We start from the raw sequence: 26479 nt of genomic DNA, 5'->3' as shown, positions 1-26479 counted from the left end.
AAAAACTCTGTCATTTGTCTTGAGATTATTGTCTCAATGATCTTACCAGTGATTGACAGGAGTGACACTGGTCTGTAGTTGCTGATTTCTGCTCTGCTCTTCTTTTTGTGAACAGGGACTACATTTGCCTCTTTCCACAGAGGGGGCCATTTACACTGTACTAGGCAGTACTGAAAGATGCGAGTTAGAGATGCTGCTAGCTGGTCTGCACATCTTCTCAGCAATCTTGGGCTCAACTTGTCTGGGCCCACAGCCTTTTCTTGGTCAAGTGATTTAAGAAGAAAATGTGCCTCCTCCTGCCTTATTGTCACCACTGACAGTTTTGACACAGTTCTTGCAGCTAGCCAAGGAGGGTCCCTTGCTGGATCAAGATGTGACCCACACCAGTCAACTAACACCCAGGTACCCATTTTATACTGATGGGTGAACATGGATGGCAGGTGTCTTACAGAAACATGTCCCTAATGTTTTCCAGCTGTACTTGAGGAGATTCGAACTCCGGACCACAGTGTGTGAGCTGGGTGCGCTAGCAATTGAGCTATGGGACACCTTAATCAAATTGTTCTGTGAATTAGTCAGATTTGCCAGTTAATAAGTGGCTACCATGGCTTTGCTCATTCTTTTCTCAATGTATCCTTGTTTTCTTTATTTTCCTTATCACGTGAGCAACTATTTATAGTATAATATTTCAGCTTGTATCAGATTTTTTAGGCATTACTTATACAGGTCCACAACCTTTTATCCAAAATTCTGAAATTAGAAAAGTTCCAAAAACCGAAGTTTTTTCGTGGAGTGTGGAGTGTCAGTCATCTCAATACTGGCCCCAAGGGTTTCGGATAAAGGGATGTGGACCTGTATCATCTTTCTGGACAGTCTAGTACCAAAGCTAATGCTCTAAGTATCTGACAGGAATGCAAGGTCATATGTCACCTTTCACCCAAATTAGCATTGAGAATCTTGTAAAAAGTAATTTACTAATATTTAAGGTCTTTACAGTTTTTTGGAATGTGTATGGAGACTGTGATAATTTTGGAATGCTGACGGGCCACACAAATGCCATCACAGATATGCATTTCTCTACTGATGGAACAGTTCTGTACACAGCATCAGCAGACAAAACAGTCATGTGCTGGGATACTACTAGTGGCACACGAGTTAAGAAGCTGAAAGGTATAGTGTTCATTTTAGTTTTGTCTATACAAATGTTTAGAGATTGGTATTCATTTTTAAATCAAATAATTACTAGAAGAAAAAGTTTTCTTAAGTGACACGGCATCTTTTTTTTTTTTTTCAATCCCTAGGTACCTTCCCCTCTTTCATACATTTATCTTTCTTCTAGAATTGCTCCCAGGTTCAACTGGGTAAGACAGGTATTTTATATATTCATTTAGCATTTTTTGATAGTGTGTTGGGCATATTTTACATACTCTTTTAAACATAGTAATTACTAGTACCATACAGTGGAACCCCGGTTTTCGTATTTAATCGTTCCAGAAGGTCAACCGAAAACCGATTTGTATGAAAAATGAAGTAATGTTTCCCATGATAAATAATGTAAATCCAGTTAATCCGTTCCAGACACCCAAAAATATTAACAAAAGATACATTTTATAGAGAATAACTATAAAAAACAATGAAATAAATATAAAGCCCTAATGAAATGGATAAATAAACATTTAACCCCTTGACTGTCGCAACCCCAAATCTTGAGGTGTCTCCTGGTGTTGCAAATTCCCCCCCCCCTTCCCCCCAAAATTATTTTTTTTCTTATGAAATGATAGAGAATCTTTTCCCGATTGTAATGACACCAAAAGAACAAAATTTGATGGAAAACTGATGGAATTACGCTCTCGCGAAGTTAGTGACGTTGGCGATATTTACAAATTGGCGATTTCGCCCACTTTGAGCCCTATTTTTGGCTAATTCCATTGTTCCAGTCGACCAAACTCATAGCTATTTCTTTAGAACTCCATTTTTTCTATCGATTGAGTACAAGAAACTGCCCATTTACGAATCTCAACTACCCAATAACGTGGTCAGAAATTTGCAAATTGCCCAATTTCATGAAAATTAAAAAATAAGATAATTTCAGATAGGGTCCAGAATGAACAATGCAGACATTCCTGGCTCTAAAATAACATTTTCTTTATTCATCAGTCACGTCTCCAGGGGCCTCTGATATTACTCTTGCTTTCTATTTTTAATTTTTATTCAAACAAAAAAATAGAAGATTTACTGTTATGCAGACTACTGCAATATTGTAATAATTGTATAAATAATGTTAACCCATTCATGACTGCATATTAGAATGGCTACTTGGACATTTATTGGAAAATGACATCATTTGTTTACTTTTGAACTTTGGCAAAAATCAAACATTTCCCCTACTCTTAGCTCCATTTCAAGGTTCTTTTCATAGTAAAACCAATCTAAATCAACTCTATTTCTATAATATGTATTCCATTCTATCAAATGAGACCAAGAGAATGAGAATACAACCATAAACTACCTGAAACAATCCATTAGCTAGTAAGATAAATATGTTTAGCTTCATAATATTAAGTACAATATAATACTTTGTTCAAAAGTCTAGTTGTAGAATCACACACAATCATATGATAACAGGCATTGATCCTGATATCACCCATTTATTAAATGACAAACAGCAACTGTAATTATTATACAGCAGACCAAACAAATACATTACTCAGAGCCAACAATAACATAACTATCTTTAATTACAATGTCAGATCTTTGAGCAAACATTACAATGACATCACAGCATTACTCAATTCCCTGCATAACAGTATGTCAGTCATCACACTCACTGAAACCTGGCTAAAGCCTGGTGCTACAGATGTCTATGTCATTCCTGGTTATACAGCCATACACAATTGTAGGACAGATCAGCAAGGGGGTGAAACAGCCATAAACTACTAAGATCAACTTGAATGTATCAATAATTCTTGCAAAAGGGACGAATATGGAGAATATATTATGGCTAAATTTAAATCAAAAGACCTGCAAAAACCCCTCACAGTCATAAACATCTACAGAATACCACAGTCAAACATTTACCATTTTAGTGAAAAATTAGGAAACATTATAACTGATGCACACATGAACAAATGCCATTTGCTGCTCACAGGAGATTTCAACATAAATCTCCTACATGACCAGGACCCACAAGTAATCGAATTCACAAACACTATGAGCAACTGCTTGTTCCTACCAACAATAACGAAACCTACAAGAATCTCCGAGACCAGTGTCTCCTTATTAGACCACATCTGGACTAACACCATATCCTCTTTAAAATCAGGCATAATCACAGACAACACCACAGACCACTACCCTACGTTTCTCATAACCAACCTAGGTAATTTGCCCCAAGACACTACTAAAGTTGCCTTCAAACTACATAATGAGACAGCAGTTAGTACCTTTATAACAGCTATGATTAACATCGACTGGAATAATGAGCTAGAAACATATACAGATGCTGATGAATGTATTGATAATTTTCTAAAAAAAAAAAAAAAATTACCTCTGTAACAAGCATTGCCCTAAAAAACTAAACAGATCACAGATAAGAGACTGAAGAGTCAATGGCTAACACCCAGCATCCTTAAATCCATTAACACAAAGCAGCTATATGAAAAACAGTATAGAATGGGCCAAATAACCAGAGACTATTCTACATGTTACTCGTCAATCCTTACCAGCCTGATAAGAAGGTCAAAAAAAAATTATTATGAGAACAGATTACATAACATAAAAGGTGATATGAAAAAGACCTGGAAAACCCTATCTGAAATTCTAGGAACTAAAATGATACCCAAAAACAAAACACTCAAATTGACAAAATCAGATGAACCCCTACCCTAGCCGTAGAGTTGATAATAGCGCCATATTTAAGCCTCGACGTTTTGCATACGCCAACAAGATTCTTCAATAAAGACAGAAGTGATATAAATGTTCATTTATCCATTTCATTAGTCATTTAGTTCTTATTGTTTTCTGTATGTAAAACTTTAGTTAATCTTGAAAAAATGTATTTTTTGTTAATATTTTTGGGTGCCTGAAACAGATTACATGTAATTGGATTTACATTAATTCTCATGGGAAATATTTTTTTGATTATTAGCCATTTCACTTTTAGGCCAACCTGGAATGGATTACGGCCAATAACTGAGGGTCCACTGTACTAAAAATTTTATAAATGGTGCAAAGGTGACATTAAAACAATATCTAAAGATGGTTGACACAAACCCACCACCAGTATAGTATGCTTGAAATATCGCTTAATGACCAATTCGCTTACCGACCTACTCTTAGTAATGGATCTCGGTCATTAAGTGAGGAATACCAGTATGTGTTTTGTACAAATCATTAGAAAAATGTAGATTTATAAATTAGTTTTGAGACAACCCGAATATTTACAGTTGATTTTTTGTTATCCAGTGAATTATAGATAGTATTTTATATATGTTTATTTTACACATGTGTTTTTTCAAATCTTTCAGGACACAGCAGTTTTGTTAATTGTGTGCATAGTGCACGACGTGGTCCAAGTCTTGTTGTGAGTGGTGGAGATGACTGTACTGTCTTAATCTGGGATGTGCGAAAAAAACGACCTGCTACAACACTTCAGAACACATTCCAGGTTTGAGCATTTGAAATTTACATTTATTTTGTATTTCATGAGGTTATGACTCTTGGAGGTGGGAAATACACTGCCTGCACTCTGAAGGAAGGGGTTAAAACACATTGTTATTTTCACTTGCCTTTCATACAGATATTCAAATTTATGAAGGGTTTTTACGAGGATAGTGAGGCTCAGATTAGAGTTTATTGGAGAGAGGGAGATTATTTTCCATTCAGGCCAAGATGCTTCTCAGTACCAACAGTAATATAACAGTATTCAATTATAATTCAGGTCATTGAGTAAACACTTTGATGACCTCCTAGCATTACTCAGTTCTCTGCATGCCAGTATGTCATTCGTAACGCTCACTGAAACCTGGCTCAAATGTGACATTGCAAGCATCTTTGATATACAGTAGGGCCCCGCTTTATGGCACTTCACCTTATGGGATTCCACTAATACAGCGATTTCAAATTATGACCAAAATTTGCTATACGGTGAGCGGTCTTTCAGATACGGCATGCCCCACCCGGTTTGTTTACATTCTCTGTGAGCACAACTCTATTATGTCTGGAATTTTTGCAAAATTTCAAGTGTTTTAAAGTTAATGTATATTTTATATGTACTCTGTACCTAAATATGCTTACACACTGTGTTGGCATGCAGGTACACATCAAAATCACCAAGTCTCTGTACTCGACGCCATGTAATCTCTTGGGTTCATTAAATGTCGTATATTACGTTAATATAGACATTTCCATTAGTCCATCTATGATATTTTTTTTTGAATATAGAATAAAGATGCTGCATAACATATAAACATGATACATACACCCAGAGTATAAAAAATTGACATAAATATGAGATTTGTTTACCAAGCGTTTGGTAGGAGAGTTGAAGAATTACACTTTCTCTAGTCAAACACCAGTAACTTAACTAGAAATTTATTCCTTTCTTATTCTTTCACTTTGTCTATAGTGCTAAACCCACAACCCTTGTGGGTTTAGCACTTCTTTTTTATTATGATTATAATAATAATAACTTGTAATAATAATAATATCTTGTAATAATAATTTTTCTTTTCAACAAACCAGCCATATCCCACCAAGGCAGGGTGGCCCAAAAAGAAAAACAAAAGTTTCTCTTTTTAAATTTAGTAATTTATACAGGAGAAGGGGTTACTAGCCCCTTGTACCCGGCATTTAGTCGCGGCTTACAGAGGAAGAATTCTGTTCCACTTCCCCATGGAGGTAAGAGGAAATAAACAAGAACAAGAACTAGAAAGAAAATAGAAGAAAACCCAGAGGGGTGTGTATATATATGCTTGTACATGTATGTGTAGTGTGACCTAAGTGTAAGTAGAAGTAGCAAGACTTACCTGAAAATCTTGCATGTTTATGAGACAGAAAAAAGGACACCAGCAATCCTACCATCATGTAAAACAATTACAGGGTTTCGTTTTACACTCGCTTGGCAGGACGGTAGTACCTCCCTGGGCAGTTGCTGTCTACCAACCTACTACCTAGAATAATAATAATATCTTGTAATAATAATAACAACTTGTAATAATAAATAATAATAATAATAACTTGTAATAATAAATAATAATAATAATAATAATAATAATAATAATAATAATAATAATAATAATAATAATAATTTGTCAAAGCTTCATTCCTTGTAAAAATTACGTGAGAATGGTAGTGTTGGTCTTTATTTATTTGCCTTGTTCTTTAGCAAAAACACAAATGATTCAGTTATACACGTGCTCGAGCTACTATATACGGCGCTGGAGAAAAAAGGAAATTCCACTGGGCCTCTTCATAGACCTATGGAAAGCATTTGATACAGCTGACCACGATCTCTTGCACTTAAAACTTGAACATTACGGGGTCAGAGGACACTCGATTACCTTAAATAATTTCTTAGCCATAGTCACCAGTATGTATACACAAATATTGTTGCCTCCACCACACAACCTGTTCTAGTTGGAGTCTCCCAGGGCAGTGTCCTTGGACCACTTCTCTTTCTTATTTACATCATTGACCTCTCTAATGCCTCCAAACTACCTAAACCTGTTCTTTTTGCAGATGACACTACCTATATCTTCTCTCACCCCAACCAAACCATACATAAAAACACTGTAAACAATGAGCTGCTAAAAATATCCACTTGGATGACCGCCAACAAACTTATTCTATCGACAAAACCTACTACATACTGTTTGATAACAGAGCTGCAAATATTCAGCTAAACATATCGATAAATAGTTCCTCCATTTCAAGACACATTGATGGAAAATTTCCAGGGCTTCACATTGACAGCTGTCTTAAATTTCAGATCCTCTCTAAGATACGGTACTATGTACCTCAAACGGCACTTCTTGCTCTTTACCACTCTCTCATCTACCCTTACCTCACCTATGGAATTTGTGCATGAGGTTTAACCACAGCAAATCACCTTAAACCTTTAATTATACCACAGAAAGCTGCTGTGAGAATGGTTACAAACTCCTGCGCCAGGCAATACACCCCACCACTATTTAAGAGCTTGAGCCTGCTTAACATACAATTTTTTTTTTTTTAACAAGTCAGCCGTCTCCCACCGAGGCAGGGTGACCCAAAAAGAAAGAAAATCCCCAAAAAGAAAATACTTTCATCATCATTCAACACTTTCACCTCACTCACACATAATCACTGTTTTTGCAGAGGTGCTCAGAACACAACAGTTTAGAAGCATATACGTATAAAGATAAACAACATATCCCTCCAAACTGCCAATATCCCGCACCCCTCCTTTAGAGTGCAGGCATTGTACTTCCCATTTCCAGGACTCAAGTCTGGCTATATAAAAATAACCGGTTTCCCTGAATCCCTTCACTAAATATTACCCTGCTTGCACTCCAACAGATTATCAGGTCCCAAATACCATTCGTCTCCATTCACTCCTATCAAACACGCTCATGCACGCCTGCTGGAAGTCCAAGCCCCTCGCCCACAAAACCTCCCTCACCCCTTCCTTCCAACCTTTTCAAGGACGACCCCTACCCCGCCTTCCTTCTCCTACAGATTTAAATGCTCTCCATGTCATTCTACTTTGATCCATTCTCTCTAAATGACCAAACCACCACAGCAACTCCTCTTCAGCCCTCTGACTAATACTTTTATTAACTCCACACCTTCTCCTAATTTCTACACTCCGAATTTTCTGCATAATATTTACACCACACATTGCCATTAGACAGGACATCTCCACTGCCTCCAACCACCCCTTCCTTCCAACCTTTTCAAGGACGACCCCTACCCCGCCTTCCTTCTCCTACAGATTTAAATGCTCTCCATGTCATTCTACTTTGATCCATTCTCTCTAAATGACCAAACCACCACAGCAACTCCTCTTCAGCCCTCTGACTAATACTTTTATTAACTCCACACCTTCTCCTAATTTCTACACTCCGAATTTTCTGCATAATATTTACACCACACATTGCCATTAGACAGGACATCTCCACTGCCTCCAACCACCTCCTCGCTGCTGCATTCACAACCCAAGCTTCACACCCATATAAGAGTGTTGGTACTACTATACTTTCATACATTCCCTTCTTTGCCTCCATAGATAACGTTTTTTGACTCTACATATATCTCAACACACCACTCATCCTTTTTCCTTCATCAATTCTATGATTAACCTCATCCTTCATAAATCCATCTGCCGACACGTCAACTCCCAAGTATCTGATAACATTCACTTCTTCCATACTCCTCCTCCCCAATTTGATATCCAATTTTTCTTTATCTAAATCATTTGATACCCTCATCACCTTACTCTTTTCTATGTTCACTTTCAACTTTCTACCTTTACACACTCCCAAACTCATCCACTAACCTTTGTAATTTTTCTTTAGAATCTCCCATAAGCACAGTATCATCAGCAAAAAGTAACTGTGTCAATTCCCATTTTGTATTTGATTCCTCATAATTTAATCCCACTCCTCTCCCGAACACCCTAGCATTTACTTCTTTTACGACCCCATCTATAAATATATTAAACAACCATGGTGACATTACACATCCCTGTCTAAGACCTACTTTTACTGGGAAGTAGTCTCCCTCTCTTCTACACACCCTAACCTGAGCCTCACTATCCTCATAAAAACTCTTTACAGCATTTAGTAATTTACCACCTATTCCATATACTTGCAACATCTGCCACATTGCTCCCTATCCACTCTATCATATGCCTTTTCTAAATCCATAAATGCAATAAAAACTTCCCTACCTTTATCTAAATACTGTTCACATATATGCTTCAATGTAAACACTTGATCTACACATCCCCTGCCCACTCTGAAACCTCCTTGCTCATCCGCAATCCTACATTCTGTCTTACCCCTAATTCTTTCAATAATAACCCTACCATACACTTTTCCTGGTATGCTCAATAAACTTATTCCTCTGTAATTTTTACAATCGCTTTTGTCCCCCTTCCCTTTATATAAAGGGACTATACATGCTCTCTGCCAATCCCTAGGTACCTTCCCCTCTTTCATACATTTATTAAACAAAAGTACCAACCACTCCAACACTAAAGCTCCCCTGCTTTTAACATTCCTGTCATGATCCCATCAGTTCCAGCTGCTTTACCCCCTTTCATTCTACGTAATGCCTCACGTACCTCCCCCACACTTACATTCTACTCTTCTTCACTCCTAAAAGATGGTATACCTCCCTGGCCAGTGCATGAAATTACCGCCTCTCTTTCTTCCTCAACATTTAAAAGTTCCTCAAAATATTCTCGCCATCTACTTAATACCTCCCTCTTTCCACCTACTAACTCCCCTACTTTGTTTTTAACTGACAAATCCATACGTTCCCTAGGCTTTCTTAACTTGTTCAATTCACTCCAAAATTTTTTCTTATTTTCATTAAAATTTCTTGACAGTGCCTCTCCCACTCTATCATCTTCTCTCCTTTTGCACTCTCTTCACCTTTCTTTTACTCTCCATATACTCTGCTCTTCTTATAACACTTTTGCTTTGTAAAAACCTCTCATAAGCTAACTTTTTCTCTCTTATCACACCCTTTACTTCATCATTCCACCAATCACTCCTCTTTCCTCCTGCCCCCACTCTCCTATAACCACAAACTTCTGCCCCACATTCTAATACTGCATTTTTAAAACTCATCCAACCCTCTTCAACCCCCCCACTACTCATCTTTGCACTAGCCCACCTTTCTGCCAATAGTCACTTATACCTCACCCGAACTTCCTCCTCCCTTAGTTTATACACTTTCACTTCCCTCCTACTTGTTGTTGCCACCTTCCTCTTTTCCCATCTACCTCTTACTCTAACTGTAGCTATAACTAAATAATGATCCGATATATCAGTTGCCCCTCTATAAACATGTACATCCTGGAGCCTGCCCATTAACCTTTTATCCACCAATACATAATCTAACAAACTACTTTCATTACGTGCTACTTCATACCTTGTATATTTATTTATCCTCTTTTTCATAAAATATGTATTACTTATTACCAAATCTCTTTCTACACATAGCTCAATTAAAAGCTCCCCATTTACATTTACCCCTGGCACCCAAATTTACCTACTACTCCCTCCACAACATTTTTACCCACTTTAGCATTGAAATCCCCAATCACAAGTACTCTCACACTTGGTTCAAAACTCCCCATGCATTCACTCAACATTTCCCAAAATCTCTCTCTCTCCTCTACACTTCTCTCTTCTCCAGGTGCATATACACTTACTATAACCCACTTTTCACATCCAACCTTTATTTTACTCCACATAATCCTTGAATTAATACATTTATAGTCCCTCTTTTCCTGCCATATCTTATCCTTCAATGTTATTGCTACTTCTTCTTTAGCTCTAACTCTATTTGAAACCCCTGACCTAATCCCATTTATTCCTCTCCACTGAAACTCTCCCACCCCCTTCAGCTTTGTTTCACTTAAAGCCAGGACATCCAGCTTCTTCTCATTCATAACATCCACAATCATCTCTTTCTTATCATTTGCACAACATCCACGCACATTTAGACTTCCCACTTTGACAATTTTCTTCTTCTTATTCTTTTTAGTAATCTTTACGGGAAAAGGGGTTACTAGCCCATTGTTCCCGGCATTTTAGTTGACTTTTACAACACGCATGGCTTACGGAGGAGAGATTCTTATTCCACTTCCCCATGGATATTAAAGGAAAAGTAATAAGACCAAGAACTATTAAGATAAAATTAAAGAAAACTCAGATGAGTGTGTATAAATAAACGTGTACATGTATGTGTAGTGTGACCTAAGTGTAAGTAGAAGTAGTAAGACATGCCTGTAATCTTGCATATTTATGAGACAGACAAAAAAAAACACCAGCAATCCTACCATCATGTAAAACAATTACAGGCTTTTGTTTTACTTTCACTTGGCAGGACGGTAGTACCTCCCTGGGTGATTGCTGTCTACCAACCTACTACCTATTATTGTGCCTGCTACATACACAGAACATTATTCTCCAGTATAAACCCTCCTCTCAAACTCTTTGAGAATTACAATAGAACACACTTTCATAACACAGGACACAACACACTCCTTGATATCACTCATGTCCATCTCTTCCTGTGCAAAAATGCAGTGCATATAAAGGGCCCTAAGATATGGAATTCATTGCCTGAATATACAAAAGGGCCCCTGCTTGCACACCAATTCAAGGCACTACTTAGAACTCACCTCATCTCCCAAAACTAACAACACAAACGCTATATATTATCGCCACCATCAACCTTAAAGTTGTCAAATTTTATAAGATTATTTCAAAACTAAATTGGTCTCAATCTCATTATGTATAATGTGCTAAAATATTATACTGTAACTTATTATTCAACTGCTTGTTAATTTAATTACTGCTAAACCACTTCTACCTCTGTTGATATATTAAAAACAATGTTCAGTTCAAACCAACTATGTTATATCTGTCTAGTATTAAATAGTCTGTAAAGCATTAGGTTTAGTCTGCCCGAAATGCCTCGGCATGATAGTGGCTTTCTTTGCACTTAGCAAATCAGTATTGTAATTACACATTGTAAACTATGCATGGAAATAAACTCCTTATAACACATCAGTCACACATTTTAAACCATGCAAAGAAATAAAAGTTTGAATTTGAAAAGTAGGCCTTAGACAGGGATGTTTGATGTCACCATTGTTGTTCAATATATTTATAGATGGGGTTGTAAGAGAAGTCAGTGCTTGGATGTTGACAAGAGGCATGAGATGAAAGGATAAGGAATCAAACACAAAGTGGGAACTCACAGTTGCTTTTTGCTGATGACACTGCTTTTAGGAGATTCTGAAGAGAAGTTGCAGATGTTAGTGGATGAGTTTGGTAGGGTATGTAGAAGAAGGAAATTAAAAGTGAACAAAGGAAAGAGTAAGGTGATGAGGATAACAAAAAATTTAAGTAATGAAAGTTTGGATATCAGATTGGAGGGAGGGAGTATGGAGGCAGTGAATGTATTCAGATATTTACGAGTGGACTTGTCAGCAGATGGGTCTATGAAAGACAAGGTGAATCAGAATTGATGAGGGGGAAGAAAGTGAGTGGCGCACTGAGGAGTCTATGGAGACAAAGAACGTTATCCATGGAAGCAAAAATGGAAATGTATGAGAGTATAGTCATTCCATTGCTCTTTTATGGGTGTGAAGCATAGGTGGTGAATGTTGCAGCGAGAAGAAGGCTGGAGGCAGTGGAGTTGTCGTGTCTGAGGGCAGTGTGTGGTGTGAATTTAATGCAAAGAATTCGTTGTTTGGAAATTAGGAGGAGGTACGGGGTTACTAAAAGTATTATCCAGAGGGCTGAGGAGGGGTTGTTGAGGTAATTTGGACATTTAGAGAGGATGGAATGAAATAAAATGTCCTGGAGAGCATATAAATCTATAGTGGAAGGAAGGTGGGGTAGGGGTCGGCCTAGGAAAGGTTGAAGGGAAGGGGTAAAGGATGTTTTGTGTGCGAGGGGCTTGGACTTCCACAAGCATGTGTGAGTGTGTGAGGAGCAAGTGGAGACGAGTGCTTTTTAGGACTTGACGTGCTGTTGGAGTGTCAGCAAGGTAACATTTATGAAAGGATTTAGGGAAACCGGCGGCTAGCAGGACTCGAGTCCTGGAAGTGGGAAGTACAGTGCCTGCACTCTGAAGGAAGGGTGTTGATAAGTTGCAGTTTTATAACTGTAGTGTAGGCACGCCTCTAGCAAGACAGTGATGGAGTGAATGATGATGAGAGTGTTTCTTCTTTTCCAAGTCACCCTGCCTTGGTGGGAAACAGCCGTTTTGTTAATAAAAAAATATCCATAATTACTTTTGTTTTGCGTAAATGTAAATGGGGAGCCTTTAATTGAGCTATGTGTAGAAAGAAATTTGGTAATAAGTAATACATATTTTATGAAAAAGAGGATAAATAAATATACAAGGTATGATGTAGCACGTAATGAAAGTAGTTTATTAGATTATGTATTGGTGGATAAAAGGATGATGGGTAGGCTCCAGGATGTACATGTTTATAGAGGGGCAACTGATATATCGGATCATTATTTAGTTGTAGCTACAGTTAGAGTAAGAGGTAGATGGGAAAAGAGGAAGGTGGCAACAACAAGTAAGAGGGAGGTGAAAGTGTATAAACTAAGGGAGGAGGAAGTTCGGGTGAGATATAAGCGACTATTGGCAGAAAGGTGGGCTAGTGCAAAGATGAGTAGTGGGGGGGTTGAAGAGGGTTGGAATAGTTTTAAAAATGCAGTATTAGAATGTGGGGCAGAAGTTTGTGGTTATAGGAGGGTGGGAGCAGGAGGAAAGAGGAGTGATTGGTGGAATGATGAAGTAAAGGGTGTGATAAAAGAGAAAAAGGTAGCTTATGAGAGGTTTTTACAAAGCAGAAGTGTTATAAGAAGAGCAGAGTATATGGAGAGTAAAAGAAAGGTAAAGAGAGTGGTGAGAGAGTGCAAAAGGAGAGCAGATGATAGAGTGGGAGAGGCACTGTCAAGAAATTTTAATGAAAATAAGAAAAAATTTTGGAGTGAGTTAAACAAGTTAAGAAAGCCTAGGGAAAATATGGATTTGTCAGTTAAAAACAGAGTAGGGGAGTTAGTAGATGGGGAGACGGAGGTATTGGGTAGATGGCGAGAATATTTTGAGGAACTTTTAAATGTTAAGGAAGAAACAGAAGCAGTAATTTCATGCACTGGTCAGGGAGGTATACCATCTTTTAGGAGTGAAGAAGAACAGAATGTAAGTGTGGGGGAGGTACGTGAGGCATTACGTAAAATGAAAGGGGGTAAAGCAGCTGGAACTGATGGGATCATGACAGAAATGTTAAAAGCAGGGGGGGATATAGTGTTGGAGTGGTTGGTACTTTTGTTTCATAAATGTATGAAAGAGGGGAAGGTACCTAGGGATTGGCGGAGAGCATGTATAGTCCCTTTATATAAAGGGAAAGGGGACAAAAGACTGTAAAAATTATAGAGGAATAAGCTTACTGAGTATACCAGGAAAAGTGTACGGTAGGGTTATAATTGAAAGAATTAGAGGTAAGACAGAATGTAGGATTGCGGATGAGCAAGGAGGTTTCAGAGTGGGTAGGGGATGTGTAGATCAAGTGTTTACATTGAAGCATATATGTGAACAGTATTTAGATAAAGGTAGGGAAGTTTTTATTGCATTTATGGATTTAGAAAAGGCATATGATAGAGTGGATAGAGGAGCAATGTGGCAGATGTTGCAAGTATATGGAATAGGTGGTAAGTTATTAAATGCTGTAAAGAGTTTTTATGAGGATAGTGAGGCACAGGTTAGGGTGTGTAGAAGAGAGGGAGACTACTTCCCAGTAAAAGTAGGTCTTAGACAGGGATGTGTAATGTCACCATGGTTGTTTAATATATTTATAGATGGGGTTGTAAAGGAAGTAAATGCTAGGGTGTTCGGGAGAGGGGTGGGATTAAATTTTGGGGAATCAAATTCAAAATGGGAATTGACACAGTTACTTTTTGCTGATGATACTGTGCTTATGGGAGATTCTAAAGAAAAATTGCAAAGGTGTAAAGGTAGAAAGTTGAAAGTGAACATAGAAAAGAGTAAGGTGATGAGGGTATCAAATGATTTAGATAAAGAAAAATTGGATATCAAATTGGGGAGGAGGAGTATGGAAGAAGTGAATGTTTTCAGATACTTGGGAGTTGACGTGTCGGCGGATGGATTTATGAAGGATGAGGTTAATCATAGAATTGATGAGGGATAAAAGGTGAGTGGTGCGTTGAGGTATATGTGGAGTCAAAAAACGTTATCTATGGAGGCAAAGAAGGGAATGTATGAAAGTATAGTAGTACCAACACTCTTATATGGGTGTGAAGCTTGGGTGGTAAATGCAGCAGCGAGGAGACGGTTGGAGGCAGTGGAGATGTCCTGTTTAAGGGCAATGTGTGGTGTAAATGTTATGCAGAAAATTCGGAGTGTGGAAATTAGGAGAAGGTGTGGAGTTAATAAAAGTATTAGTCAGAGGGCAGAAGAGGGGTTGTTGAGGTGGTTTGGTCATTTAGAGAGAATGGATCAAAGTAGAATGACATGGAAAGCATATAAATCTATAGGGGAAGGAAGGCGGGATAGGGGTCGTCCTCGAAAGGGTTGGAGAGAGGGGGTAAAGGAGGTTTTGTGGGCAAGGGGCTTGGACTTCCAGCAAGCGTGCGTGAGCGTGTTAGATAGGAGTGAATGGAGACGAATGGTACTTGGGACCTGACGATCTGTTGGAGTGTGAGCAGGGTAATATTTAGTGAAGGGATTCAGGGAAACCGGTTATTTTCATATAGTCGGACTTGAGTCCTGGAAATGGGAAGTACAATGCCTGCACTTTAAAGGAGGGGTTTGGGATATTGGCAGTTTGGAGGGATATGTTGTGTATCTTTATATGTGTATGCTTCTAGACTGTTGTTTTCTGAGCACCTCTGCAAAAACAGTGATAATGTGCGAGTGTGGTGAAAGTGTTGAATGATGAAAGTATTTTCTTTTTGGGGATTTTCTTTCTTTTTTGGGTCACCCTGCCTCGGTGGGAGACGGCCGACTTGTTGAAAAAAAAAAAAAATTACTTATAACACACACAAATAATCCACACACAGGAGAATGAAACTTATGATAATGTTTCAGTCCAACTTGGACTATTAACTAGTCACATTAGTTAATGGTCCAAGTCAGACCGAAATGTCATAAGTTTCATTCTCTTACGTGCGGGTTATTTGTGTATTGTTCCATTCACGGTAATGTGTTTTTTTTTTTTTCTCCATTACCTATAATTTTGTGATTTAAAGGAGGCAAATTTATTACAGGTAACAGCTGTGACTTTCAATGACACATCAGAGCAAGTCATCTCTGGAGGTATTGATAATGATATGAAGGTGAGTTATTCTTGCCCAGTTTTCAATATTTTACAAATTGCTTCACAAAAGGAAAATATTGTATTTAGAATATACTACATATAAAACCACTTGATTGTGCCTATTTACTCTTCCTGAATTTATATTTTTTCCACTCTTCTTTATTTTAATACATTGATGTGTCAGTAAAAAGTAAGCTAGTGGTAGTGATGAGGCGTGAAAATTTTATCTGAAATTAGGGGAATGAAAAAACACTGGAATCTGTTGGAGAGTTTAAAAATCTGAAATATGACTTGAGTTTTGTGATTAATAAAAGAGGAATTAGTAAGTGAAAAGAATAGAGTAGGGAAGAACAGTGTACAAATGCCCTTAATTGGGAAACATAAGATAGGAAGAAATATAGCAAGAAATGTACATAGTGACTTGATTGTTGTGCTCCTAGTACAGTGTTGTGAAATATTGGCCCAGCAGGAATAAGAGCTATGTGTAGAGATAAAAAAAACATGCTTTCAGAATGCTTTCAGAAAGGGAGGGCAGACACAAAATTATCTAAATTTTCCAGTTAAACAACCTCAAAAATTAAGAAATTTCCAAAGCAGTTAATATAATTATATATATTTCACAGATACAGAAGGGAAACATTAAACATCAATACACTGATGAAACAATAAGTAAGCACAGAATATATATACTGTGAAGGGTATGTCTCTTTGTGTGTGTGAGAGAGAGAGAGAGAGACAGATATCTTGGGGTAAGCATTATAATGAACATGTCCCCTGAGGCACACATCAATCACATAACTGCTGCAGCATATAGGCTCTTGGCAAACTTGAGAATAGCATTTCAACATCTGAGTAAGGAATCATTCATGACATTGTACACCGTGTATGTCAGATCCATACTGGAGTATGCAGCACCATTATGGAACCCACACTTAGTCAAACACATCAAGAAACTGGAGAAAGTGCAAAAGTTTGCAACATGAGATTTCAGGAAGTATTTACAGTGGAGGCAGAAGGAACACTGGGAAGACAAAACAGTGGGGTACACCAACAAGGGATATACCAACAAGTGTTGGATGAAATATACACAACCAAGGAGGAGGTAAAGAAGCTCCTAAGTGACCTTGATACCTTAAAGGCGGTGGAACAACCTCTCTCCATGGGTCCTTAGAGAGGGAGCAGAGACACTATGTGTGCCACTAACCACAATCTTCAACACATCCCTTGAAACTGGGCAACTACCTGAGGTATGGAAGACGGCAAATGTAGTCCCCATCTTCAAAAAAAGGAGACAGAAACGAAGCACTAAACTATAGACCTGTGTCACTGACGTGTATAGTATGCAAAGTCATAGAGAAGATTATCAGGAGGAGAGTCGTGGAGCACCTGGAATGGAACAAGGTTATAAACGGCAGCCAGCACAGATTCATGGAAGGCAAATCCTGTGTCACAAACCTACTGAAGTTTTATGACAAGGTAACTGAAGTAAGACATGAGAGGGAGTGGTGGGTTGATTGCATTTTCTTGGACTGCAAGAAGGCCTTTGACACAGTTCCTTACAAGAGATTAATGCAGAAGCTAGAGGATCAGGCACATATAACAGGAAGGGCACTGCACTGGATCAGATAATACCAGACAGGGAGTCAACAGTGAGTCATGGTACGTGATGAGGTATCACAGTGGGCGCCAGTGACGAGCAGGGTTCCACATGGGTCAGTCCTGGGACCAGTGCTATTCTTGGTATATGTGAATGACATGATGGAAGGGATAGACTCAGAAGTGTCCCTGTTTGCAGATGATGTGAAGTTAACGAGGAGAATTAAATCAGATGCAGATCAGACAGGTCTACAAAGAAAACTGGACAGGCTGGACACATGGTCCAGCAACTGGCTTCTAGAATTTAACCCTGCCAAATGCAAAGTCATGAAGATCGGCGAAGGGCAAAGAAGACTGCAGACAGAGTATAGGCTAGGAGGTCAAAGACTGCAAACTTCACTCATGGAGAAAGATCTAGGGGTGAGTATAATACTGAGCATGTCGCCGAAAGCACACATTAACCAGAAAACTGCTGTGGCATATAGGCGCCTGGCAAACCTGAGAATAGCGTTCCAATACATCAGTAAGGAATTGTTCAAGACTCTATACACTGTGTACGTCAGGCCCATACTGGAGTATGTGGCACCAGTTTCTAACTCACACCTGGTCAAGCACATCAAGAAATTGGAGAAAGTGCAAATGTTTGCAACAAGGCTGGTTCCAGAGCTAAGGGGAATGTCCTACAAAGAAAGGTTAAGGGAAATCGGTCTAACGACACTGGAGGACAGGAGGGTCAGGGGTGACATGATAATGACATACAAAATACTGCGTGGAATAGATAAGGTGGACAGAGAGAGGATGTTCCAGAGATGGGACACAGAACCAAGGGGTCACAGTTGGAAGTTGACTCAGATGAGTCAAAGGGATGTTATGAAGTATTTCTTCAGCCACAGAGTTGTTAGGAAATGGAATAGTCTGGCAAGTGATGTAATGGAAGCAGGAACCATACATAGTTTCAAGACAAGGTATGATAAAGCTCATGAAGCAGGGAGAGGGAGGACCCAGTTGCGGTCAGTGAAGAGAAAGGGCCAGGAGCTGAGTCTTGACCCCTGCAACCACAATTAGGTGAGTACATGCACACACACATGTGCACACATGCATGTGCACACATGCACACATGCACACACATGCACACATGCACACATGCACACACATGCACACACACCTATGTGCACACACACGTGCACACACACCCATGTGCACACACATGCGCACACACAGGCCTAGTGTCTAATCGACATGTGCCTAGGACAAAATGGTAACTAACATGCGCGCACACACACACATACTCATATACAACAGGCCTAGTGTCTAATCGACATGTGCCTAGGACAAAATGGTAACTAACACACACACACACACACACACACACACACACACACACACACACACACACACACACACACACACACACACACACACACACACACACACACACACACACATACAACAGGCCTCGTGTCTAATCGACACTGCCGTCAACATGACTCAAGAAATCGTAATGACACGATTGCAAATAAACCATACCCCCGGCCGGGGTATGGTTTATTCGTCTGTAAAAACTTGCATTTGTGGTCACAGAGGTGCCTGTGCTAACTTTCCTATGGTGTAGAAATATACCTAGTTGGATGAATCTTATTGTGGCTAGCTGGTCTAGTGGCTAATGCGACGGGCTGGAGTTTTGAGACTATGACCGCGGGTTCAATCCCGGCCGGGGGTATGGTTTATTTGCAATCGTGTCATTACGATTTCTTGAGACACAGTTGGAAGCTGAAGACACAGATGAATCACAGGGATGTTATGAAGTATTTCTTCAGCCACAGAGTAGTCAGTAAGTGGAATAGTTTGGGAAGCGATGTAGTGGAGGCAGGATCCATACATAGCAATAAGCAGAGGTACGATAAAGCTCATGGTTCAGGGAGAGTGACCTAGTAGCGACCAGTGAAGAGGCTGGGCCAGGAGCTTGGACTCGACCCCTGCAACCTCAACTAGGTGAGTACGTACACACACACACACACACACACATGCACACACATGCACACACATGCACACACATGCACACACATGCACCCTCACAGGCCCCCCAAACCACAGTGTTGGAAAGGAAACTGAAGGTATGGCACACAAACGCTGATGGAATAACAAATAAGTGGGAGGAGTGGCACGAAAGAGGCAAAGAGGCGTCACCGGACATCATAGCTCTCACAGAAACCAAGCTCATCAAGAAGTTGATGAGAAGAATTCATTCGATCGAAGACCAGGCAGAACTACAAAGGTATCTGGACAGGCTGCAGACCTGGTCCAGCAATTGGCTCCTGGAGTTCAGTCCCACCAAGTGCAAAGTCATGAAGATTGGGGAAGGGCAAAGAAGACCGCAGGCGGAGTAGAGTCTACAGAGACTACAAACCTCACTCAAGGAAAAAGATCTTGGGGTGAGTATAACACCAGGCACATCTCCTGAAGCGCACATCAACCAAATAACTGCTGCAGCATATGGGCGCCTGGCAAACCTCAGAACAGCATTCCGACATCTTAATAAGGAATCGTTCAGGACCCTGTACACCGTGTACATTAGGCTCGTATTGGAATATGCAGCACCAGTTTGGAACCCACACCTAGCCAAGCATGTAAAGAAACTAGAGAAAGTGCAAAGGTTTGCAACAAGACTAGTTCCAGAGCTAAGAGGTATGTCCTACGAGGAGAGGTTAAGGGAAATCAACCTGACGACACTGGAGGACAGGAGAGATGGGGGGACATAATAATGACAAAAAATACTGAGAGGAATTGACAAGGTGGACAAAGACAAGATGTTCCAGAGATGGGACACAACAACAAGGGAACACAGTTGGAAGTTGAAGACACAGATGAATCACAGGGATGTTAGGAAGTATTTCTTCAGCCACACAGTAGTCAGGAAGTGGAATAGTTTGGGAAGCGATGTAGTGGAGGCAAGATCTATACATAGCTTTAAGCAGAGGTATGATAAAGCTCATGGTTCAGGGGAGTGTGACCTAGTAGCGACCAGTGAAGAGGCGGGGCCAGAAGCTTGGACTCGACCCCTGCAACCTCAACTAGGTGAATACACACACAAGAAATTACTTTGATCTCCACTTCAGGACTAAAATATGCTTGACTAGAGGCCAACAAGTTACATACAGCCTTAATGACGCTCATTAATGGGCTTTAGCCCCAGTGATCAGTCAAAAAGATAATATGCATCTACAAGTGTATGTATACTGAGACTTTTATTTTAATCCCTGTATTAAGTATCAAAGGATTCTTTACTAGTGATGAACAGGTGACATACAGCCTTTAACACCCAAAACTTTCAGTTGTTTTCATAAAATGGGAAATCAGATCACCAGTTCTTTATTTAGTGATAATGCTCTATAAAGCATATGTCAACAGAGAGATGTTGGTACAGTATATTATTTATAAAGTATAATTTTTGTTGTAACCCACGTTTACAAAAAATAGAGCATTAAAAAATTTTAGTTTCATTCTTGCCCAAAATGATGATCTGCAAGGAGCTTCTCAGTTGTCATTACTGTACTTTAAATAATTTACTCATGTAGAACTTCACCATTCTTAAATGAATTTTTAATAATTATATGCAGTTTGTGATTTTTGTGTATTATTACACTGTATATTGATTTTATATTTGAATGTAATACTACTGAGTTGTTTTTAATCTTCTAATATATAATTCTGTTCTTAGGTGTGGGATTTGCGGAAAAATGGTTTGCTATACCGGATGCGTGGACATAATGATACTGTGACTGGGCTCAGTCTTTCTCCAGATGGCTCTTATGTTCTTTCTAATGCCATGGACAATACTGTCAGAATATGGGATGTACGGCCATTTGCTCCACAGGAACGCTGTGTCAAGATCTTTCAAGGGCACCAGCACAACTTTGAAAATGTAAGATACTTTGTCTTTATGATTGTTATCAATTTGGTAAGAGTCTTTTTGAGTGTAATGGTTTCATGTACATACCACAGTGCTTGTATCTTTTGAAGTGCCACAGTGGTTATACTGTTCAGTTTAGTACTTAATTCCATGTATACTGGAATAAAAATTGACCTTTTCTAGCTTCTTAAAATGCACCCCATGTTATGCCCTTGGACTTATAATTGAGATAAAATATTGTCAGCAGGTTACTGGATTAGCAATTTCTTTGAGAATTAAACAACTAGTTGTCAAAGGCACCACAGTAACAATGGCAACCAACAGTTGCCATTGTTACTGTGGTGGTACACTGCAGTGGGTGGTGGTACACTCCAGAAAGATATTGATGTGCAGTAGACCGTCAGATAACATGGTAGTCACATTCCTGAAAATAGTGTGTAATCAAAAATATGCATATAAACTGAACTGAAGAACAAACGGGAAAAATAGGGTTATTTTCAATAAACTCCCAAAAAGCCAACTGATTTTTTTTATAGATCTCAGAATTGTAAAATACAAAGATAATAATGTAATTGTGGGTCAGTGTGGTGATGTGCATTAGTCAAAGATCCCACAGCCACATCTCTGCTAGCAGACAGAGATACCTTATTCTTTTGTTATCCTACTTGTTGCAACTATACTTGGGTTTTAAAGAAGGGGTTAGAATGGTTGGGGTGTACACAGAAAGGGTTAGAGCAGTTGGGGTGAATGGGTTTGGTGTAGGGGTGGGGGGACTGCTCTTGTGGGAGGTTAAGACTGAAGGGTGGAGGGGGGGCAGGAGCTGGAGGCTGGTTTGGGGAGGCAGAGGATACTGGGCAGTGGAGAGTTGTGAGGGGTGGAGGCTGGAAACAACTCTGTAGTTTAACCCTTTGACTGTCGCAACCCCCAATCCTGAGGTCTCCTGGTGTCGCAAAATTTCAAAAAAAAAAAAGAAAATATTTTTTCTTATGAAATGATAGAGAATCTTTTCCCGATTGTAATGACACCAAAAAAACGAAATTTGATGGAAAACTGACGTAATTATGCTCTCGCGAAGTTAGCGACCTCGGCGCTGTTTACAAATCGGCGATTTCGCCCACTTTGAGCCCTATTTTCGGCTAATTCCATTGTTCCAGTCGCCCAAACTCATAGCTATTTCTTTAGAACTCCATTTTTTCTATCGATTGAGTACAAGAAACTGCCCATTTACCAATTTCAACTGCCTAATAATGTGGTCAGAAATTTGCAATTTGGCCAATATCACAAAAACTAAAAAATATGACAATTTCAAAATAAGATCCAGAATGAACAATGCAGACATTCCTGTCTCTAAAATAACATTTTCTTTGCTCATCAGTCATGTCTCCAGGCCCCTCTGATATTACTCTTGCTTTCTATTTTGAATTTTTATTCAAACAAAAAATAGAAGACCTACTATTAAGCAGACTACTGCAATACTGTAATAACTGTATAAATAACATCAACCCATTCATGACTGCATATTAGAATGGCTAGTTGGACATTTATTGGGCAATGGCATCATTTGTTTACTTTTGAACATTGGCAAAAATCAAACATTTCCCCTACTTTGAGCTCCATTTCTAGGCTCTTTTTATAGTAAAATCAATCAAAATCACCTCTACTTCTATGGTATGTTTTTCATTCTATCAAATGAGACCAAGAAAACGAGAATACAACCATAAATACTATACGAAAATAGACCACAAAGTCGGCATTTTAATTAAAAAAAATGGTCGGAGTTTTTTTTTTCTCATTATGCACTGCATGCTCCAGGATTTTTTTTATATGGTGCACACTGACCACACAGACCCATTCTCTCACATGTGGGCCTACCAGCTTTCTCCTGCTTGATTTGAAGCCGCTAGAATTTATGAGTATATATATACGTCAAACATGGTACCTCGTAAGACGTATATATACGGCCGCGACAGTCAAAGGGTTAATGGTGACTGTGTGGGTGGCAGTGTTGGTGACATGGTGGGGAGAGGAGTACAGGTGGTGAGAAGGGGACAGATGGTGGTGTAGGTGCTGAGTGTGCAGTTGGTGATGTAGGTGGTGAGCGAGTGAGTGTGCAATTGATGGTGTAGGTGGTAATGAGGGTGGTGGGTGGCCCTGTGACAAGGTGTGTGGGGCATAAAAATATGGGTAAGGTGTGGAAGTGGGGCCATGTGGGCTTGAAGCTGTGAGGGAGTGGTGTGAGTGAAAGCATGGGTCAGGTATGGAAGTGGGGCCATGTGGGCTTGAATCTGTGGGAGCAATGAATGAAATCATGGGTAAGGTGCAGGAGTGGGGTCATGTGGGCTTGAAGCTGTGGGGGAGTGGTGTGAGTGAAAGGCGTGGTTATCAGTGGCCTGGTGTGAAAGGTGACTGGATGATGTAGATGAGCACAGTTGGCAATACAGGCAGTAATTAAGGTGGTGGGTGACTGAGTGATTATTTGGAGGGCATTGTTAGGGTGAAAGTCAGGTAAGGTTTTTGCATGAGATCATGGGGAAATTGTATGTGTGAGGATGTGGAGCTGGGCAACATGTAGTCTTGTGGTAGTGGGGAAATATGGCCCTGGGGGAATGGTGTAGGTGTAGGCATGTGGCCATGGGGAGAATTGTATGAGGTTGTGTGGGTGTAGATTGTTGGTCAGGATGGCATGGGTGAAGGCATGTGGCCTTGGGGAGTTGTATGGGTGAAGGTGTGTGGCCTTGGGGATTTGTGTGGGTGGTGGTATGGATGGGAGGAGGTATGGGTGGGTTTGAGGCATGGTATGGGTGAAAGTGTGTAGTCATGGGGGGTTCATAGGGGCAGGTAGTATAGTTAGGGGTTGTGGGCAGTATGGGCAGATTTGCTGGGTTTGCAGTGAGGTTGCTGGGTGTACAGCGAGGGCATGCGGTAAGAGGGAGGAGGGGGTAGAATGAGCAGTTGTGTGAGCTTTGTGGTGTGTGACTGAGGTATGGTACTGGACACATTAATGGTGCATGAGGTATGGTATTAGGTGCATATGAATGGAGCCCAGAGCCTCAGTGCATAGCCTCACTCTCAGATAGAAGAAAAACTGACAGGCACCCTAAACTTCATCCACCACACCCACCATACCCACCATAACCCATTTTTCACACCCCTCTGCCCATACATTCTAGTTCTCATCCATCCACCTTCACCCATCCCCTCACCTACTTTCATCCATCCCTTCACCCACCTTCAGAGGTCCTCTCACCCACCTTTACCCATCCCTTAAACACATGCCCTCAACTTCCTACCCATATGTTGGAGGGCAGGGTGGCTGTGGACCAATGCCTTCATCCAACATCAGGCCCCCACCTTCACCCATCTCCCACAGTGTCTGAATGATTGACAGTGAAACTGTTTTCTTCTTTGTTGGGTCACCTTACCTCAGTTGGAGAAGGTAGGAGTGCTAAAAAAATAAAACTCTAAAAGAAAGATATTAAAAGTGAATGTTGAAAAGAGAAAGAGTGATGAGGGTAGCATAAAATCTAGGGAATTAAAGATTGAATATCAGATTGGAAGTAGGGAGTATGGATGAAGTGGCTGTATTTAGACATTTGGGAGTGGACATGGCATTAGGTGAGTCTGTAAAAGATAAGGTGGTGTGTTGAGGTATCTGTGGAAAGACAGAAGTTTATCTATGGAGGCAATAAAGGGAATGTACAAGAGTATAGTGGTACCAACATTTATATGGGTATGAGGCATGAGCTCTGAACCTTGCAGTGAGGAGGCTAAAGGCAGTGGAGATGTTATGTTTGAGAGCAATTTTTTTTTTTAACAAGTCGGCTATCTCCCACCGAGACAGGATGACCCAAAAAAGAAAGAAAATCCCCAAAAAGAAAATACTTCCATCATCATTCAACACTTTCACCTCACTCACACATAATCACTGTTTTTGCATAGGTGCTCAGAATACAACAGTTTAGAAGCATATATGTATAAAGATACACAACATATCCCTCCAAATTGCCAATATCCCAAACCCTTCCTTTAAAGTGCAGGCATTGTACTTCCCATTTCTAAGACTCAAGTCCAGCTATATAAAAATAACTGGTTTCCCTGAATCCCTTCACTAAATATTACCATGCTCACACTCCAACAGCTCATCAGGTCCCAAATACCATTTGCCTCCATTCACTCCTATCTAACACACTCACGCATGCTTGCTGGAAGTCCAAGCCCCTCACCCACAAAACCACCCAGGGAGGTACTACCGTCCTGCCAAGTGAATGTAAAATGAAAGCCTGTAATTGTTTTACATGATGATAGGATTGCTGGTGTCTTTTGTCTGTCTCATAAATATGCAAGATTACAGATACGTCTTGCTACTTCTACTTACACTTAGGTCACACTACACATACATGTACACGTTTATTTATACACACTCATCTGAGTTTTCTTTGATTTTATCTTAATAGTTCTTGTTCTTATTACTTTTCCTTTTATATCCATGGGGCAGTGGAATAAGAATCTTTCCTTCGTAAGCCATGCGTGTTGTAAAAGTCAACTAAAATGCCAGGAATAGTGGGCTAGTAACCCCTTTTCCTGTAATAATTACTAAAAAAATAAGAAGAAAATTGTCAATTGAAAGCAATGTGTGGTGTGAAAATTATATAATATGGGATCACCGTGAGTATTATTCAGAGGGCTGAGGTAGTTCAAGTATTTAGAGGAGGGAGTGGAATAGGATGACGAAGGTGTATAAATCTGTGGTAGAAGGTAGAAGGGGTACAGGCATCCCAGAAATAGTTGGATTGAGAGTGCTTTGAATTGATCATCTGGCAGTCGTGTGTGAACATGTAAGATGGGCTGTTAGTGTGTGATCAAGGTAACATTTATGAAAGAATTCAGTAATTTAT

General features: G+C 39.7%; 1 protein-coding gene across 1 annotated transcript in view; it reads left to right on the top strand.

The window, feature by feature from the left end:
* Window positions 1-26479, top strand: part of LOC128691201 (U5 small nuclear ribonucleoprotein 40 kDa protein) — a 44867-nt gene that overhangs the window by 6957 nt on the left and 11431 nt on the right. The window contains exons 4-7 of the mRNA XM_070089040.1: window positions 997-1170; window positions 4527-4666; window positions 16029-16097; window positions 21393-21596. Of these exons, the coding sequence (XP_069945141.1) occupies window positions 997-1170; window positions 4527-4666; window positions 16029-16097; window positions 21393-21596 (587 nt within the window). The remainder of the gene's footprint in view (window positions 1-996; window positions 1171-4526; window positions 4667-16028; window positions 16098-21392; window positions 21597-26479) is intronic.

Source organism: Cherax quadricarinatus, chromosome 27 (assembly GCF_038502225.1).
Source record: "Cherax quadricarinatus isolate ZL_2023a chromosome 27, ASM3850222v1, whole genome shotgun sequence".
In the NCBI taxonomy this organism is placed as follows: Eukaryota; Metazoa; Arthropoda; class Malacostraca; order Decapoda; family Parastacidae; genus Cherax; species Cherax quadricarinatus.
Note: the sequence above shows the minus strand (reverse complement) of the source record. Positions and strands in the feature narration are given on the sequence as shown.